This window comes from Pseudoliparis swirei, chromosome 12 (genome assembly GCF_029220125.1).
Source record: "Pseudoliparis swirei isolate HS2019 ecotype Mariana Trench chromosome 12, NWPU_hadal_v1, whole genome shotgun sequence".
Taxonomy (NCBI): domain Eukaryota; kingdom Metazoa; phylum Chordata; class Actinopteri; order Perciformes; family Liparidae; genus Pseudoliparis; species Pseudoliparis swirei.
In genome coordinates this window covers 1,130,573-1,145,359 of record NC_079399.1, presented here as the reverse complement: position 1 = coordinate 1,145,359, position 14,787 = coordinate 1,130,573, and the positions used below count along the sequence as shown (strand labels likewise).

At 44.9% G+C, this 14,787-nt stretch overlaps 1 protein-coding gene across 1 annotated transcript in view; it reads left to right on the top strand.

Annotated features, from left to right (window-relative positions):
- Positions 1–14,787, top strand: part of adgrg6 (adhesion G protein-coupled receptor G6) — a 33,979-nt gene that overhangs the window by 6,400 nt on the left and 12,792 nt on the right. Inside the window, exons 6-16 of the mRNA XM_056428875.1 lie at positions 5,509–5,674; positions 5,879–6,025; positions 6,166–6,288; positions 6,825–6,870; positions 6,950–7,056; positions 7,133–7,260; positions 7,471–7,739; positions 8,266–8,362; positions 11,647–11,797; positions 14,050–14,182; positions 14,437–14,538. Of these exons, the coding sequence (XP_056284850.1) occupies positions 5,509–5,674; positions 5,879–6,025; positions 6,166–6,288; positions 6,825–6,870; positions 6,950–7,056; positions 7,133–7,260; positions 7,471–7,739; positions 8,266–8,362; positions 11,647–11,797; positions 14,050–14,182; positions 14,437–14,538 (1,469 nt within the window). The remainder of the gene's footprint in view (positions 1–5,508; positions 5,675–5,878; positions 6,026–6,165; positions 6,289–6,824; positions 6,871–6,949; positions 7,057–7,132; positions 7,261–7,470; positions 7,740–8,265; positions 8,363–11,646; positions 11,798–14,049; positions 14,183–14,436; positions 14,539–14,787) is intronic.

Here is a 14,787-nt window from a genome sequence, read left to right as displayed (position 1 = left end):
CTCTACATCTCTACTCTACATCTCTACTCTACATCTCACTCTAATCTACATCTCTACTCACTCTACATCTCACTCTAATCATCTCTCTACTCTACATCTCTACTCTACATCTCTACTCTACATCTCTACTCTACATCTCTACTCTACATCTCTACTCTACATCTACATCTCACTCTACCATATCTCACTCTAATCTACATCTCTACTCTAATCTACATCTCTAATCCATCTCATCTACATCTCACTCTACATCTCTACTCTAATCTACATCTCTACTCTACATCTCTACTCTACATCTCACTCTATCTCTCTACTCTACATCTCACTCTAATCTACATCTCTACTCTACATCTCTACTCTAATCTACATCTCTACTCTATATATCTACTCTACTCTACATCTCTACTCTACATCTCTACTCTACATCTCTACTCTAATCTACATCTCTACTCTACATCTCTACTCTAATCTACATATCACTCTAATATATATTACTCTTCTCTACATTACTCTACTCTACATTACTCTACTTTATATTACTCTACTCTACATTACTCTACTCTACATCTCACTCTACATCTCACCTAATCTACATCTCTACTCTACATCTCTCCTAATCCACATCTCTACTCTATATCACTCTACTCTACATTACTCTACTCTATATTACTCTACGTTACTCTACTCTAATCTCTCACTCTACATATCCACTCTAATCTACATCTCTACTCTACATCTCTCTCTACATCTCACTCTAATCTACATCTCTACTCTACATCTCTACTCTACATCTCACTCTACATATCTACTCTAATCTACATCTCTACTCACATCTCTACTCCATATCTACTCTAATCTACATCTCACTCTACATCTCTACTCTAATCTACATATCCACTCTAATCTCTCTACTCTACATCTCTACTCTACATCTCTACTCTACATCTCTACTCTACATATCTACTCTAATCTACATCTCTACTCTACATCTCTACTCTACATCTCTACTCTACATCTCTACTCTAATCTACATATCTTCTCTAATCTACATCTCTACTCTACATCTCTACTCTATATCTCTACTCTAATCTACATCTCTACTCTACATCTCTACTCTACATCTCTACTCTACATCTCTACTCTACATATCTACTCTAATCTACATCTCTACTCTATATCTCTACTCTAATCTACATCTCTACTCTACATCTCTACTCTACATCTCTACTCTAATCTACATCTCTACTCTACATCTCTACTCTACATCTCTACTCTACATATCTACTCTAATCTACATCTCTACTCTACATCTCTACTCTATATCTCTACTCTAATCTACATCTCTAATCTACATCTCTACTCTACATCTCTACTCTAATCTACATCTCTACTCTACATCTCTACTCTACATCTCTACTCTACTCTACATATCTACTCTAATCTACATCTCTACTCTACATCACTACTCTACATCTCTACTCTACATATCTACTCTAATCTACATCTCTATTCTACATCTCTACTCTATATCTCTACTCTAATCTACATCTCTACTCTACATCTCTACTCTAATCTACATCTCTACTCTACATCTCTACTCTATATCTCTACTCTAATCTACATCTCTAATCTACATCTCTACTCTACATCTCTACTCTACATCTCTACTCTAATCTACATCTCTACTCTACATCTCTACTCTATATCTCTACTCTAATCTACATCTCTAATCTACATCTCTACTCTACATCTCTACTCTACATATCTACTCTAATCTACATCTCTATTCTACATCTCTACTCTATATCTCTACTCTAATCTACATCACTACTCTACATCTCTACTCTACATATCTACTCTAATCTACATCTCTATTCTACATCTCTACTCTATATCTCTACTCTAATCTACATCTCTACTCTACATCTCTACTCTAATATACTTTAGCTGGAAACAACATGTCAAGTATGTAAAGTCCAAATTAGCACGAACTGTAGGGATATTATGCAAAACACGGCACATATTGAACTATAAATCATTGCAGACATTATATTACACTCTCATTCTACCATACATGACCTATTGTGTTGAAGTGTGGGGGAACACCTACAAAAGCACCCTACAGCCATTATGCATCATGCAAAAGACAGCAATTAGAATAGTAAATAATGTAGGATATCTTGAGCACACCAATTCACTGTTCTTAAAATCACATACACTGAAACTTATGGATATAGTAGAGTTCAAAACAGCACAAATTCTGTACAAAGCTAAACATAATTCACTTTCTGGAAATATTCAAAAGATTTTTAGAGATAGAGAAGGAGAGTATGAACTAATTCAATTCAGTTCAATTCAGTTTATTTGTATAGCCCAATTTCACAAATTACAAATTTGTCTCGGAGTGCTTTACAATCTGTACACATAGTCATCCCTGCCCCAAAACCTCACATCGGACCAGGAAAAACTCCCAAATAACCCTTCAGGGGGAAAAAAAGGGAAGAAACCTGGAGGAGAGCAACAGAGGAGGATCCCTCTCCTAGGATGGACAGATGCAATAGATGTAATGTGTACAGAAGGACAGATTTAGAGTTTAAATACATTCAATGAATATGACAGAGTGTATGAATAGTTCATAGTAGGCATATTCCACGATGGAGACCTCCACGATCCATCAGGCAGATGGCGGTGGGGAGGAGGAGTGGGCGGAGTCTCAACAGGACAGTGGCGTAGTCATGAGCAGGAATTCCACGACCCAGACGATCCATCAGGCAGATAGGATCTATGCCGTCTCATAGGGTCCGATGACCCCATGAGACGTAAAGTCAAAAGGACTTCCGGGGAGAAAGCAGAGTTAGTAACGTGTGATTGAGAGATGAAAATTCATCCTTAAGGAGAGAAAAAAGAGGAGATAGGTACTCAGTGCATCCTAAAACGTCCCCCGGCAGCTATAAGCCTATAGCAGCATATCAAGGGGCTGGACCAGGGCAAACCTGATTCAGCCCTAACTATAAGCTCTGTCAAAGAGGAAGGTCTTAAGTCTACTCTTAAACGAGGTGACTGTGTCTGCCTCCCGGACTGAAATTGGAAGCTGGTTCCATAAAAGAGGAGCTTGGAATTTCAAACAGCCGATTGTTCATTCAACTCTAAAAGGCATGTGCACATCTGTCTGTGGGGTGAAACAGTGGAATAGTTTAACTGATGACATCAAGGAAAGTAAGAATCTGGTGATATTCCAAAAAAAAATTAAAGACATGACTGGACAAGTACAGACGTATCAGCATTGATGACGCATCATAAGTAACGGGTAATGGGAACAAGTTTTTTTGTTTGTTTTTGTTTTGTTGATTGTTTTATGTATATGTAGGTATGTGTATTTATGTGTGTGTATATATGTTTATATGGGTGTGTGAATTTGTATGCATGTGTATACACTACCGTTCAAAAGTTTGGGATCACTTAGAAATGTCCTTATTTTTCAAAGAAAAGCATTGTTTTTTTTCAATGAAGATAACATTAAATCAATCATAAATACACTCTATACATTGTTAATGTGGTAAATGACTATTCTAGGTGGAAACGTCTGGTTTCTAATGAAATATCTCCATAGGTGTATAGAGGCCCATTTCATCATCACTCCAGTGTTCTAATGGTACATTGTGTTTGCTAATCGCCTTAGAAGACTAATGGATGATTAGAAAACCCTTGTGCAATTCTGTTAGCACAGCTGAAAACTGTTTTGCTGATGAGAAAAGCTATAAAACTGGCCTTCCTTTGAGCTAGTTGATTATCTGGAGCATCACATTTGTGGGTTCGATAAGACTCTCAAAATGGCCAGAAAAAAAGAACTTTCATGTGAAACTCGCCAGTCTATTCTTGTTCTTAGAAATGAAGGCTATTCCATGCGAGAAATTGCAAAGAAACTGAAAATGTCCTCCAGCGGTGTGTACTACTCCCTTCAGAGAACAGCACAAACGGGCTCTAACCAGAGCAGAAAGAGAAGTGGGAGGCCCCGGTGCACAACTCAGCAAGAAGACAAGTACATTAGAGTCTCTAGTTTGAGAAAGAGACGCCTCACAGGTCCTCAACTGGCAGCTTCTTTAAATGGTACCCGCAAAACGCCAGTGTCAACGTCGACAGTGAAGAGGCGACTCCGGGATGCTGGCCTTCTAGGCAGAGTGGCAAAGAAAAAGCCATATCTGAGACTGGCCAATCAAAAGAAAAGATTGGTATGGGCAACAGAACACAGGCATTGGACAGAGGAAGATTGGAAAAGGTGTTCTGGACAGATGAATCCAAGTTTGAGGTGTTTGGATCACACAGAAGAACATTTGTGAGACGCAGAACAGGTGAAAAGATGCTGGAAGAGTGCCTGACACCATCTGTCAAGCATGGTGGAGGTCATGTGATGGTCTGGGGCTGCTTTGGTGCTGGGAAAGTGGGAGATTTGTACCAGGTAAAAGGGATTTTAAATAAGGAAGGCTATCACTCCATTTGGCAACGCCATGCCATACCCTGTGGGCAGCGCTTGATTGGAGCCAATGTCCTCCTCCAACAGGACAATGACCCAAAGCACACCTCCACATTGTGAAGAACTATTGAGGGAAGAAGCAGGCAGCTTGCTGTCTGTAATGGAGTGGCCAGTCACCAGATCTCAACCATTGAGCTGTTGTGGGAGCAGCTTGACCGTATGGTCCGCAAGAAGTGCCCATCAAGCCAATCCAACTTGTGGAGGTGCTTCAGGAAGCGTGGGGTGACATTTCAACAGATTACCTCAACAAATTAACAGCTAGAATGACAAAGGTCTGCAATGCTGTCATTGCTGCAAAAGGAGCATTCTTTGACGAAAGCAAAGTTTGAAGAAAAAAAGTAATACTTCAAATACAAATCATATATACATATAAACATACAGTAGGTATATGTATATGGTTCTCTAAAATAAGTATTTTTATGAAAACATAGGTTAGGGCACTTATAAGCTTGATAGCTTCAGCCTTGACTCTTTCGGTCAGCCACTTTCTTCTTTTGTTGAAATTTTGATTTTTGTATATTATTGCTGATCGAAATAAACTAAACTAAACTAAACTCTACATCTCTAATCTACATATCTACTCTAATCTACATCTCTACTCTACATATCTACTCTAATCTACATCTCTACTCTAATCTACATATCTACTCTACTCTACATCTCTACTCTACATCTCTACTCTACATCTCTACTCTACATATCTACTCTACTCTACATCTCTACTCTACATCTCTAATCTACATCTCTACTCTACATATCTACTCTACTCTACATCTCTACTCTATATCTCTACTCTAATCTACATCTCTACTCTATATCTCTACTCTACTCTACATCTCTACTCTATATCTCTACTCTACTCTATATCTCTACTCTAATCTACATCTCTACTCTAATCTACTGTATATCTCTACTGTCCCTTCCTCTTCAGACTCAGTGCATCTCTGTGTTCATGAGTCTTGGCTCCTCCCCCTCAGGGCCCTGAAGACAGTCGATAGGCTGGTTCAGAAGATCCAGTTTGAGGGTCCGTCCCTCAGCCTGAGCTCCAGACACCTGGCGGTGGGGATCTCCACCCTCAACACCTCCACCTTCACCGGCACCTCCTTCAGCGCCTTCACAGCTCCGAACACCACCGACCCACAGGTAACTCCACCCACACACTCACAGGTAACTCCACCCACACACAGGTAACTCCACCCACACACTCACAGGTAACTCCACCCACACACACAGGTAACTCCACCCACACACAGGTAACTCCACCCACACACAGGTAACTCCACCCACACACTCACAGGTAACTCCACCCACACACAGGTAACCCCATGAATACCCCCCCCCCCTCAGGTTGACTTCCAGACCCAGAGGCCCGACCCCCTGGCTCAGGTGGTCCTTCCTGCGTCTCTGCTGTCCGGTTCCTCCCTGAGTGAAGAAGACCTCTCGTCTCTGTCCCGGATCAACTTCCTGTTCTTCAGCAGCACCAACTTCTTCCAGGTGAGACCTGGAGGTGGAGCCCCGATAGTCAAACAATAGCTAGTGATCGCTATCTAGCGATCACTATCCAGCGATCACTATCTAGCGATCACTATCTAGCGATCACTAGCTAGCGGTCGCTAACTAGCGTGTCCCGGCAGAAGCAGCAGGGCGGCCGCTCCCTGAACAGCTACGTGGTGGCGAGCAGCGTGGGGAACCGGTCCATCCGAGACCTGAAGGACCCGGTGGAGATCCACATCGCCCACCTGTCTGAACACGCGCAGGTGTGCTGGTTGTTGTTGTTGTTGTGTACACTGCGTGTTATGGGTCACATTGTTGTGTTGTCGTCTTTCATGCGGTATATTTAAAAAACAAAGAATCTATTTTTCGTTTTATGCAATTTGTTTCCAATTTTCTATATTTTAATCTTTTCTAATCTTATTTTCCCATCTAACAATTTTAATTATCAATTTCATGTGATTTTTAGGGTTGTTCGGGTTAATTAATCTTTAAATCTCTAAATTTGTAAATTATTAAATTAAAGAATTTGTAAATTCCAGAATGTCTAAATTGTTTGGTTGGTTGATTCTAAAAATGAAAACATTTCGAAGAGTTAAAATTGTAACATTTAAAAATACAAAAATGTAAACATTCAAAAAAATTGTAAATTCTAAAAGTTAAAACATGTTAAAGAAATGACACAATTCTTTTTAAACATTTAAACATTTTTATAATTTACATTTTTTATAATTTAACATTTTACCTTGTTATAATTTAAAGATGTATTATATTGTTTCTCTGACTCTCTGAACCTTCACAGACACACCTGAACCCCGTCTGCATGTTCTGGGACTTCGACATGAACGGTGAGTCTGCACAACCACTTCCTGTGACAGACGGGTCACTTCCTGTTCCCTGTGTGTAATACCTCTGTGCTGCCACTAGGCGGGGCCGGAGGCTGGAACGCGGCCGGCTGCCGGGCCGCGGCCGGCTCCAGCAGCAGCCGGACCGTGTGTCTGTGCGACCACCTGACGCACTTCGGCATCCTGATGGTGAGACGCGTTCACGGCGCCGTCCGGCTACGCCCTCCGACCTTTGACCTCCTCCGTCACGTGTCTCCGCCCGCAGGACATTTCCGGAGCGTCGCCCCACATCGACCCGAAGAACAACAGGATCCTGACCTTCGTCTCCTACATCGGCTGCGGCGTCTCCGCCGTCTTCTCCGCCGCCACGCTGCTCACCTACGTCGCCTTCGAGTGAGTCCGCAGTGACGCCGTCGAGGGCGGAGCCCCGTGAGGGCGGAGCCTCCTGACGTGTCACGGCTCGTTAGGATATAATCCAGTTTGAATGTGTGAACTGATCCTCGCCGTCTGATCCAGAGAACCGTATCTAGACTTCGATATGATACGGTTGCCATAGCAACAACGGTCACGCCCCCCAGGTGCAGTAAACTCGTGTTTCCCCAGGAAGCTGCGGCGCGACTACCCGTCCAAGATCCTGATGAACCTCAGCGCGTCGCTGCTGTTCCTCAACACGGTCTTCCTATTGGACGGCTGGCTGGCCAGCCTGCGAGCCGATTGGCTGTGCCTGTCCGCCGCCGTGCTGCTGCACTACTTCCTGCTCACCACCTTCACCTGGATGGGGCTGGAGTCGCTCCACATGTACATCGCCCTGGTCAAGGTCTTCAACACCTACATCCGCAGATACATCCTCAAGTTCTGCCTCGTGGGATGGGGTGAGCTCCGAGCGCCGGGCGAACGAAGCGGCGGGGTAGAGAGGAGCTAGAGCAGAGCCGAAAGGACCGGAAGTGTCAGTGGAGCTGAAAGGAGGAAAGTCAGTGTGAGAGGTGAGCGGAGTGGAAGCGTCAGAAACGTGAGAGCAGTGGAGGCGAGACGGCTGAGCTTCATGGCTCTGGAGCCCTTTGACGAGTAGAAAGTGAAAGCAGCTGAAGTGGGAAGAGCAGCTCAGGTGTGAGGAGTGAAGGCAGCTGAAGTGCTGAGTAAAGAAACCTGAGAGTAGTGGAAGTCTTCTAGGTGTCATTCCTGTGGCCGCCACTAGGAGGAGCCAGACCTGGAGAGACTGGAGACAGGAAGTGGGCCCGCCATCATAGTTATGAACCACTTCAGAGTTTTAGTACCTGTGAGGTACTAATACTCTGAAGTGGTCCAGGACTCCCTGAGTACCTGTGAGGTACTAATACTCTGAAGTGGTCCAGGACTCCCTGAGTACCTGTGAGGTACTAATACTCTGATGTGGTCCAGGACTCCCGGCGGTCTTGGTGGGCCTCGTGGTCGCGGTGGATAAAACTTCTTACGGTCTGCAGCACTACGGCAGAGGACCAGGAGAGTCCTCCGAGTTGTAAGTACTGAACGCAGAGTACTACAGAGAACTACAGAGAACGACAGAGAACGACAGAGAACTACAGAGAACGACATAGAACGACAGAGAACGACAGAGAACTACAGACAACTACAGAGAACTACAGACAACTACAGAGAACGACAGAGAACTACAGAGTACTACAGAGAACTACAGAGAACGACAGAGAACGACAGAGAACTACAGAGAACGACATAGAACGACAGAGAACTACAGAGAACTACAGAGAACGACAGAGAACTACAGAGAACGACATAGAACGACAGAGAACTACAGAGAACTACAGAGAACGACAGAGAACGACAGAGAACTACAGAGAACGACAGAGAACTACAGAGAACTACAGAGAACGACAGAGAACTACAGAGTACTACAGAGAACTACAGAGAACGACATAGAACTACAGAGAACTACAGAGAACGACAGAGAACTACAGAGAACTTCAGAGAACTACAGAGAACGACAGAGAACGACAGAGAACGACAGACAACTACAGAGAACGACAGAGAACTACAGAGAATGACAGAGTACTACAGAGAACGACAGAGTACTACAGAGAACTACAGAGAACGACAGAGAACTACAGAGAACGACAGAGAACGACAGAGAACGACAGAGAACTACAGAGAACTACAGAGAACGACAGAGAACGACAGAGAACGACAGAGAACGACAGAGTACTACAGAGAACGACAGAGAACGACAGAGAACGACAGAGAACTACAGAGAACTACAGAGTACTACAGAGAACTACAGAGAACTACAGAGAACGACAGAGAACTACAGAGTACTACAGAGAACGACAGCGAACGACAGAGAACGACAGAGAACGACAGAGAACTACAGAGTACTACAGAGAACTACAGAGAACGACAGAGAACTACAGAGAACGACAGAGAACGACAGAGAACGACAGAGAACTACAGAGAACTACAGAGAACTACAGAGTACTACAGAGAACGACAGAGAACGACAGAGAACGACAGAGAACTACAGAGTACTACAGAGAACGACAGAGTACTACAGAGAACGACAGAGAACTACAGAGAACGACAAAGAACTACAGAGAACTACAGAGAACGACAGAGAACGACAGAGAACGACAGAGAACTACAGAGAACGACAGAGTACTACAGAGAACTACAGAGTACTACAGAGAACGACAGAGAACTACAGAGAACGACAGAGAACTACAGAGAACGACATAGAACGACAGAGAACTACAGAGAACTTCAGAGAACTACAGAGAACGACAGACAACTACAGAGAACTACAGACAACTACAGAGAACGACATAGAACTACAGAGAACTACAGAGTACTACAGAGAACTACAGAGAACGACAGAGAACGACATAGAACGACAGAGAACTACAGAGAACTTCAGAGAACTACAGAGAACGACAGAGAACTACAGACAACTACAGAGAACTACAGACAACTACAGAGAACGACAGAGAACGACAGAGAACTACAGAGTACTACAGAGAACTACAGAGAACGACAGAGAACGACAGAGAACTACAGAGAACGACATAGAACGACAGAGAACTACAGAGAACGACAGAGAACTACAGAGAACGACAGAGAACTACAGAGAACTACAGAGAACGACAGAGAACGACAGAGAACTACAGAGAACGACAGAGAACTACAGAGAACTACAGAGAACGACAGAGAACTACAGAGAACTACAGAGAACGACAGAGAACTACAGAGAACTACAGAGAACGACAGAGAACTACAGAGAACTACAGAGAACTACAGAGAACGACAGAGAACGACAGAGAACTACAGAGAACTACAGAGAACGACAGAGAACTACAGAGAACGACAGAGAACGACAGAGAACTACAGAGTACTACAGAGAACTACAGAGAACGACAGAGAACGACAGAGAACTACAGAGAACTACAGAGAACGACAGAGAACTACAGAGAACGACAGAGAACGACAGAGAACTACAGAGAACGACAGAGAACGACAGAGAACTACAGAGAACGACAGAGAACTACAGAGAACGACAGAGAACGACAGAGTACTACAGAGAACGACAGAGAACGACAGAGAACGACAGAGAACTACAGAGAACGACAGAGAACTACAGAGAACTACAGAGAACTACAGAGTACTACAGAGAACTACAGAGAACTACAGAGAACTACAGAGTACTACAGAGAACGACAGAGAACGACAGAGAACGACAGAGAACGACAGAGAACGACAGAGGACGACAGAGAACGACAGAGTACGACAGAGACTACAGAGAACGACAGAGACGACGAAACAGAGAACGACAGAGAACTACAGAGAACTACAGAGAACTACAGAGTACTACAGAGAACGACAGAGTACTACAGAGAACGACAGAGAACGACAGAGAACGACAGAGAACGACAGAGAACGACAGAGAACTACAGAGAACGACAGAGTACTACAGAGAACGACAGAGAACGACAGAGAACGACAGAGAACGACAGAGAACTACAGAGAACGACAGAGTACTACAGAGAACTACAGAGTACTACAGAGAACGACAGAGAACTACAGAGAACGACAGAGAACGACAGAACTACAGAGAACGACAGAGAACGACAGAGAACTACAGAGAACGACAGAGTACTACAGAGAACTACAGAGTACTACAGAGAACTACAGAGAATGACAGAGAACGACAGAGAACTACAGAGAACGACAGAGAACGACAGAGTACTACAGAGAACGACAGAGAACTACAGAGTACTACAGAGTACTACAGAGAACGACAGAGAACTACAGAGAACTACAGAGAACGACAGAGAACTACAGAGAACCATAGAGACACAGAGAACGACAGAGAACTACAGAGAACGACAGAGAACGACAGAGAACGACAGAGAACGACAGAGAACGACAGAGAACTACAGAGTACTACAGAGAACGACAGAGTACTACAGAGAACGACAGAGAACTACAGAGAACGACAAAGAACTACAGAGAACTACAGAGAACTACAGAGAACTACAGAGTACTACAGAGAACTACAGAGAACTACAGAGAACTACAGAGTACTTATACATCAACCTCATGGCTATGATTTTGAATCATTCTCTCTCTCTCTCTGTGTGTGTGTGTGTGTGTGTGTGTGTGTGTGTGTGTGTGTGTGTGTGTGTGTGTGTGTGTGTGTGTGTGTGTGTGTGTGTGTGTGTGTGTGTGTGTGTGTGTGTGTGTGTGTGTGTGTGTGTGTGTGTGTGTGTGTGTGTGTGTGTGTGTGTGTGTGTGTAGCTGCTGGATCCGGGCCCCTGTGGTCTTCTACTCCACCGTTGTGTGTTTCTTTCTCCTCGTCTTCCTGCTCAACGTCTCCATGTTCATCGTGGTGATGCTGCAGATCTGTGGGCGCAACGGGCAGAGGGGCAGCCGCACACTGAGGGAGGAGGTACACACTACGACTACACACTACACAACTACACACTACACACTACACACTGAGGGAGGGGCAGCCGCACACTGAGGGAGGAGGTACACACTACGACTACACACTACACAACTACACACTACACACTGAGGGAGGGGCAGCCGCACACTGAGGGAGGAGGTACACACTACGACTACACACTACACAACTACACACTACACACTGAGGGAGGAGGTACACACTACGACTACACACTACACAACTACACACTACACACTGAGGGAGGAGGTACACACTACGACTACACACTACAACTACACACTACACACTGAGGGAGGAGGTACACACTACGACTACACACTACACAACTACACAACTACACACTACACACTGAGGGAGGAGGTACACACTACGACTACACACTACACAACTACACACTACACACTACACACTGAGGGAGGGGCAGCCGCACACTGAGGGAGGAGGTACACACTACGACTACACACTACACACTACACACTGAGGGAGGAGGTACACACTACGACTACACACTACACAACTACACACTGAGGGAGGAGGTACACACTACGACTACACACTACACAACTACACACTACACACTGAGGGAGGGGCAGCCGCACACTGAGGGAGGAGGTACACACTACGACTACACACTACACTCTACACACTACACACTGAGGGAGGAGGTACACACTACGACTACACACTACACTCTACACACTACACACTGAGGGAGGAGGTACACACTACGACTACACACTACACACTACACAACTACACACTGAGGGAGGAGGTACACACTACGACTACACACACACTACACACACTGAGGAGGGCACACTACCACACACTACACACTACACACTGAGGGCGGAGGTACACACTACGACACTACACACTACACACTGAGGGAGGAGGTACACACTACGACTACACACTACACACTGAGGGAGGAGGTACACACTACGACTACACACTACACACTGAGGGAGGAGGTACACACTACGACTACACACTACACACTACACACTGAGGGAGGAGGTACACACTACGACTACACACTACACACTACACACTGAGGGAGGAGGTACACACTACACACTACACACACTCTCACACACACACTGAGGGAGGAGGTACACACTACACACACACACTACACACTGAGGGAGGAGGCACACCACTACACACACACACTGAGGAGGCACACGACTACACACTACACACACACACACTGAGGAGGAGGTACACACTCACACACACACACACTACACACTGAGGGAGGAGGTACACACCACGACTACACACCACACTGAGGAGGAGGCACACACACACACTACACACACACTACACACTGAGGAGGAGGTACACACGACTACACACACACACACTACACACTGAGGGAGGAGGTACACCACACACTACACACTACACACTGAGGAGGAGGTACACACCACGACTACACACTACACACTACACTGAGGGAGGAGGTACACACTACACACACACACTTACACACCACACACACACTGAGGAGGTACACACACACTACACACTACACACTGAGGAGGAGGTACACACACACTACACACACACTACACACTGAGGGAGGAGGTACACACTACGACTACACACTACACACTGAGGGAGGAGGTACACACTACGACTACACACTACACACTACACACTGAGGGAGGAGGTACACACTACGACTACACACTACACACTGAGGGAGGAGGTACACACTACGACTACACACTACACACTACACACTGAGGGAGGAGGTACACACTACGACTACACACTACACACTGAGGGAGGAGGTACACACTACACATTGAGGGAGGAGGTACACACTACGACTACACACTACACAACTACACACTACACACTGAGGGAGGAGGTACACACTACGACTACACACTACACACTGAGGGAGGAGGTACACACTACACACTACACATTGAGGGAGGAGGTACACACTACGACTACACACTACACAACTACACACTACACACTGAGGGAGGAGGTACACACTACGACTACACACTACACACTGAGGGAGGAGGTACACACTACACACTACACATTGAGGGAGGAGGTACACACTACGACTACACACTACACAACTACACACTACACACTGAGGGCGGAGGTCCAGGTGCTGCCCGCGGCGCGTTGCGTGGTGATGCCGGGTTGAGCCGCTAGAGGGCAGCACAGAGCCGTACCGCTCTTCTTCTTCGGTGGCGCAGGTGCTGCGGAACCTGCGCAGCGTGGTGAGCCTGAGCTTCCTGCTGGGCATGACGTGGGGCTGCGCGCTGTTCGCCTGGGGCCCGCTGAGCCTGGCCTTCACCTTCCTGTTCGCGCTGTTCAACTCCCTGCAGGGTGAGCCGGCATTACACAATGATCATGACTATTAATAATGATGATAATATGTTCATAATGTTTTCATCATAATAATATTTAATCATATTAATAATAATAATAATAATAATATTGTAATAATATGTTAATAATAATGATGATAATTATAATATGTAATAATATTTTAATAATAATGTAATACTATTGTAATAATAATAATATAATAATAATAAGAATAAGAATAATAATAAAACAGATCTTATTTCTCTCTGCAGGTCTTTTCATTTTTATCTTCCATTGCGCTTTGAAAGAAAACGTCCAGAAACAGTGGAGACAATTTCTGTGCTGCGGACGCTTCAGACTGTCAGACAACTCAGGTACCTGTCTGTCTGTCTCTCTGTCTGCCTGTCTGTCTCTCTGTCTCTCTGTCTGTCTCTCTGTCTGTCTGCCTGTCTGTCTCTCTGTCTGTCTCTCTGTCTCTCTGTCTGTCTGTCTCTCTCTGTCTCTCTGTCTGCCTGTCTGTCTGTCTGTCTCTCTGTCTGTCTGCCTGTCTGTCTGTCTGCCTGTCTGTCTGTCTGCCTGTCTGTCTCTCTGTCTGTCTCTCTGTCTGTCTCTCTGTCTCTCTG